The sequence below is a fragment of the Pinus tabuliformis genome, chromosome 3_2 (genome assembly GCF_031772625.1).
Source record: "Pinus tabuliformis cultivar Carrire ecotype Pingquan chromosome 3_2, CPIR1, whole genome shotgun sequence".
Lineage (NCBI taxonomy): Eukaryota > Viridiplantae > Streptophyta > Pinopsida > Pinales > Pinaceae > Pinus > Pinus tabuliformis.
In genome coordinates this window covers 963,611,390-963,617,355 of record NC_142302.1, presented here as the reverse complement: position 1 = coordinate 963,617,355, position 5,966 = coordinate 963,611,390, and the positions used below count along the sequence as shown (strand labels likewise).

The 5,966-nt window shown below is 36.1% G+C and overlaps 1 protein-coding gene across 1 annotated transcript; it reads left to right on the top strand.

The window, feature by feature from the left end:
- Positions 1 to 1,232: 1,232 nt before the first annotated feature.
- On the top strand, positions 1,233 to 3,530 carry LOC149183833 (uncharacterized). Its single transcript, XM_089418806.1, has 5 exons — positions 1,233 to 1,408; positions 1,520 to 1,617; positions 2,382 to 2,472; positions 2,633 to 2,708; positions 3,036 to 3,530. Exons 1-4 carry the CDS (start codon positions 1,250 to 1,252, stop codon positions 2,690 to 2,692), a joined length of 408 nt encoding a protein of 135 aa, XP_089274932.1. The 5' UTR covers positions 1,233 to 1,249; the 3' UTR covers positions 2,693 to 2,708; positions 3,036 to 3,530.
- The last annotated feature ends 2,436 nt before the right edge of the window (positions 3,531 to 5,966 follow it).

Genomic DNA, 5,966 nt, shown 5'->3' with positions numbered 1-5,966 from the left:
AAACATTTAATTATAATATATTTTTTAGATGGCACCTCTAAAGGAAAATTACGAAGGGATGGACTAGGTCGTAAGAATCACTTTTTCACTAAATAGAACCTCAAGAAGCAATATGGTATCATATACCAATTAATAAACAAACATAGTAACAAATAAAGAGAGAAAATTTATATTTGGATTATTTTTTTTACATTTTCGGTAAAAGTTCAGAGAAAATGGTTGATAAGTACATGGAAAAAATATAAATTTGTAACCGTTTTACAAATTCACTTAATATGAAGAAAGCATATTGCGAATTGAATTTACATTGGACGAGATATTTATGATTTTTCTTATTCAAATTTAGGGTTTGTAATTGGATAGGATTGAACTATGGAATAAATGCGTATGTAAATTTAAATTTCATAAATTTAGTATAAAATAATTATGCAGAACTTCTAAATAAGTATTTACTCTAATCTTTTTTCTTCGCTGAAAAAAAACAATAACAGCTATGGCAGTTACTTGAAAATGAAAATGTGACTTTAAAATGAAAATCTGTATTTATTGTCATGAGTTTAAAACCATTATCCTCAACCGGGCATGTTATTTTATTCGGATAACTATCATTAACGCATTTTAAATTACTTTAAAATGGAAATCACCATTATCTTCATGGTGGTATAATTTGACTGAAGGAATGTAACATAGCTAATTTCCACGAAAAAATAAATTAAATGGGCACTGCACTTACTAAAGGAAATTGTACCTTTTGAACGTTTTATTCCTTAATTTACTATATAAGCTCTAATCTCCATTAATTCATTATCGGTATCTTTGAAATAGTAAGGAAATCACTGTACAGTTCTTGTTACTTCATGTCATTGTTTTTATTATATTTTTTTATGTTATTTTCTTTGTTATGTTAATGGTTTTCATTAGTGTTCTTATTAGTCCCTGCCCTCAGGCATGGACTATTGTAATCGTTCGCGAGCTATTTAGCATTAATTGACCTGCTTCTGATGCCCGGTCATCAACTATATACCAAGTTTTTTGAAGACATATTTATAAATCACCTTACGTAATCCGAAGCTAATCCCAACCTAAACCATATGTTAAAGCAATTAAGTGCGGTGCATTTTCGGCTAACCGTCACGGGTGTATGGTTTTAATGCTAGCATTACTTCTGGCGGTTATGCAAAGGTGGTGTTCCCTATTACAATGTACGCGCTCTGTGGAGAGGTCCTGCCCTACACCCGTGTCTTTGTGCATGCCCTGCACCCGTGTCTTTGTGACGTCGGCCCACTGCATCTCATTAAATACACTGCTACCCTCCTGGTTTTGGATTGCTCCAAGGCAGAGCGTTCCCAGACCCTCTAATGCTCTCTGCAACAGCAGACGGTTCCTGCAGCGAGAAGCAATGAACAAGGTGAGATTTCTAATGTGAACCTGATCATTCCTACTGTGCAGTTAATTATTCGAAATTTCGAGGCGCTGAAATGGGGAATCAATAAATTTTGTTGAGTGAACAAATGTTCAGATATTCTCGACATACCGATTGCCAAGAAGGCGATGCATCCGAATAATGAGATCCTCCTCGTCCGCGGAAATCCGTCCGCGTTTAATGTCAGGACGCAGGTAATTCTTCCAACGTAATCTACAACTCTTTCTGCACCGGTTAAGACCTGCAACAAAAATTCTTTCCGCTCTTTCTGCACCGGTTAAGACCTGCAACAAAAATTCTTTCCGCTTGTTAGCCTCTGAATAAATATTTATGTCTGCATAAATAATATCTATACCATAACTGACAACTAACTGACTTGCTGTCGCTGGGACAGTTCAATTGGCTTTAGTAGTATAGTGTAAATCATGAATAACATGATTACTTGATAGAATAGCAGTGGGTTTGGAAACAATTACCTTGAAGGACTCGAGGAGCTGAGGCCTTGAAGGACTCGAGGAGCTGGGCTTTCTCACGATTAGAGGCCGTGGATTCTCTGACCAGAACAATTGTGGGATGGCCACTAGCAATACTAGCTTTCGCAATATAGCGACTTTTTTGCTGGTATTTCCTGCAGTTCAAAGCCGTCAATGACTGTTATCCTTTCTATGAATTCCCAATATGTTTATTCTGTTATTAGAAGTATGATCAAATTTATGTTGTTGAAGATCACTTTTAAATATAGCTTTTTTTATAACAGTGCTTTAGAGTCTAGACACCTACGCTTAAGAGCCTTCTCGAACTTTGTTTTTCCTTTCTAAGAATTTACACTTGTCGGACACCTCTGCTAAAGAGCCTTTTTCAAAATTTGTTTTTCTCTTCCAAGAATTTACACCTGTCAGCCTTTTTCTTGAATAGCATTGATCTGGTAGCCTGTTAACTTGCTTTGCCTGGTGACCAGAGAACAAGATCAAGAGTTAGATGCGCTTAGTGCGAGTGTTGAGAGACTTGGCAGTGTTGGTCTCACAATACATGAGGAGCTCATGGGACAGGTGAATTTTCTTGGGCATATTTGTTCCTTTGGTTATTAAACTGCTAGTACTATGATCTAATGCATTCAAGTGATCGAGTTCATCAGTGTTTGCCTATCAATTCTTTAAAGAAGTGAATCATGTCGACTGATGCGTACCACAAATCTGCCTTTGCCTGCAGGAAAGAATTTTGGAGGACCTTGACCAAGACATGGACAAAACATCAAATAACATCAAATAGACTGGATTTTGTTCAAGTTAGTTCTATGTGAACACCATCGATTTGTTTCCACTCGATTCTTTATCTAAACACTGATTTTCGTAAAATGAATCCTCGCATTCTCAATGTATACTACGTAATATATAAAGTGGATTCTCCTCTCTTTATATTTTTTGTTTGTCCAGAAGAATTAAAAGACATCAAAATTAATGAAACTGAGCCTATAGGAATGTACTATCTGATTTATCTGTTCAGATATATATAGAGGGACATCAGAATCGGAGGCTACTCTAGGTACTGCTCTAAATTCAACCTGAAAGCATTACTTATCAAAATTCCTAATTCAAAACATTCTTCTGTGCAGAAAAAAATCGCTTTGCTGATGAAGAAGGCCGGAGCTCGTACCTTTTTTATCCTTAGTAGGCACTGGAGCTGGAACTTGCACATACATCATGAAACAGTAATGAGCTACAAATATAAAATAAGACTTCCAAGAGCCAAACTACATGGTCGTTACCTGAACAAATACCATCATCAGAAGACATATGAGAAAGAGTTTGCTTGCAGAAGCCATGGGAGCTGCTGACACACGAATACAAGAAAAGAGAACCTTCGTTCTCTGCATGGACACTGTGCCTCTCCTTCCAGCACCTGTCGTTTGAAACACTCAGTTAAGAGAAGCCTTCGTTCTTTGCATGGGCACTGTGCCTCTCCTTCCAACACCTGTCGTTGGAAACACTCGACCAAAGCAACTTACCGGCCGGGAATCACTTTCCAATGACGGGACCTGTGTACCCAATTATAAATGAATTCACCTTCCCAGAATCATTAAATTGTTTAGTGACTAGTTAAACACAAACGCTACAGTAAAATTTGACTTAAAAGTAATCTTTAAATTAAAGAGTGAATCTCCTCTAAAGATTTAACAAAATATTTGCAAATTCTTTTCGAATTTGAATTGAAAAGACAAGTGCCAAAGTCTTCTACTCTTTATTCTAAAGATTTAGGGATTTTTTTGTAGTTCAAAATACTTTTTTAACCAATAAATATAGTTATGAATGTTATTCTGTTATGTATGTAATTGTAGAAGTATGTAATTGTAATTGAAGCCGTCATCTTCGAAACAAATAAAAAATAAAAAATAGTGATAATTTAAACAGAAAATTTCTCAGGAACGTTGTAACATTAAAGAACGACATCCTGTTGCAAAGGAAATTTCCCCGAATTCACTAAATGTAATACAGTTTAAATTACAGACAAAAATATTCAATAGATCTAACAGGATGACTCCAATTTGCTGTAGAATTAACTATTACCCATAATAATTCGTGTAGATTATTACACCTAATTGTAAAGCTCTATTCAAATGTTCTTCTTGAAAACAAAAAATGGTGTTGCATTCAATTGCAAATGAATATTATAAAAGTAACCAGTGCTCTATTTAGCTAAATTACAAGAAAAATTGCTCTTCAAATAATAAATAATAAATTTAAAAGTAAATTTCTCTAAAGATCCAAAATCTGAGATAAGAAGATAATTAGAAATGTCCCTATGTTTTCTTCCAAATAATTATGGAGACCCGGACCTTCGATGATTACAGTGAAGAGGTTTCAAAAACACAAATTGGGAGAGAGACATACCATATTAACGATGACTTTACACCTCACGGACTCAGTTGAAGCTGACTAACGCTTTTGTCGTCTCGCTGCACCGCATTAGTATGGTATGGTTTGATTCCTAGACAACGTTAATCTTCAAAAAAAAATCAACGCAGAGTTCGCAGCAACCTTTGTCTTTGTCTCACAGCTGCTCCACTTCGCTACAATTTCTGTAGTGAGTCAGTGCTTTTTTGTTGTACTAATCAATCCTCATCTGCCTGCCGGTATCTGTTTTCGCATATATAATCCATTCCTACACTTGGTGGACTAGAGCACAGCACTACATCTGATCGACCTTTGTTTGGTTGGCTTCTCTTTCCCTAACCTAGTGCACTGCACTATAAATCCCTTTGTCAAGTCACCTACCTTCTTTATATCGCGGGCAAGTTCCATATCGCAGACAGGAAGGCAGGGCGAAGGCAATTCCTGCCTGAGCAACTTTCTATGTAACAGGCGGTAACGAGAAGGCAGGCCCGAACGAAGACAGGCAAGTCTTTTTATTGCTATGAAGAGAACAAACTTACTCAACGAGCAAGGCAAATCCTGAGATCTATGAGAACCCATGACTATGCAGATTGAAGTTCTGATCCTGTCGCCTGTACAGATTCTCTGTTAACCTGAATTCAGTTCTCCACCAAACAAACAATATTGAGCTGCTTGCCGAGCAATATTGAATTGTTTCATAGCCGGGCTGATATGCTTCCATCTGTAATGCACACATGCCTGTAGTGCGTAATAGACAGGCTCAACTTCACGCAGGGACTCGCTGCGTCGCAGCTCCCCTTGTTTTACTTGCAGAAGATTCAATAGGGTTTTTTTTTCTGTAACATCGTGAGCCCTACATAAATTTGGATTTTTAGAGTTTCAAATTCATAGTTGATCCATAAATTTTCGTATATGAAATTTTACAATATTCTAATCTTTTTTAGAGTTTCAAATTCATAGTTGATCCATAAATTTTCGTATATGAAATTTTACAATATTCTAATCTTTTTTAGATTTGTTGATTAATTATTAATAGTGCATCTATATAAATTTACAATTTTGTAAAAAATAAAGAACAACCAAATAAAATCTCACACACACATCTAACAAAATATATGCTTTGGAAATCTTTGTAGGAGAAAAACTCAACTGGAAGGTGAGGTTTCTCTACTCTTTTTCTCTGAATGGAAATATGGCTACAAGAATAAGTATAGTCTTTGGCCCATGGGCTACTACATGGCAAAAATCCTCCTTATGTTCTCTATCTCCTATCTCTCTTGGCCGTCTTTCCTTAGTTATGGAACAAATGCACTCGAAAGAGCGGAAACCCTTTTCCTCCTAGTAGTATGGTTATATCACAACCTACTAGCCTATTAGTGGTTAGGTTAGACTTCTTCAAATTTATCTATAGTTACAATATAGACTCTTATAGATTCTTCTACGTCATAATCACTTCGATAGCCCTATTTCATGAATAATAGGGTCTGAAGTGGCATCCTCTTGAATTATGGTGGTGAAAACACGAAGGTCAAAGTCTAAGTGGCATAAAGTTCACATATAAACTCCAATTGACATTATCGTTGGAAAGGTTCTATCTATAGAATAGAAAATAAAAGATGTGGGGCTAAAGCAACAAAATTCTAGTCCCCAAA

Excerpts from the sequence above, each read along its gene's own strand:
- LOC149183833 (XM_089418806.1), top strand. The coding sequence starts at position 1,250 with ATGCCCTGCACCCGTGTCTTTGTGACGTCGGCCCACTGCATCTCATTA. Across the intron at positions 1,409-1,519 it reads AGCGAGAAGCAATGAACAAG|ATATTCTCGACATACCGATT; the intron begins GTGAGATTTCTA and ends ACAAATGTTCAG. Across the intron at positions 1,618-2,381 it reads CGTTTAATGTCAGGACGCAG|AGAACAAGATCAAGAGTTAG; the intron begins GTAATTCTTCCA and ends CCTGGTGACCAG.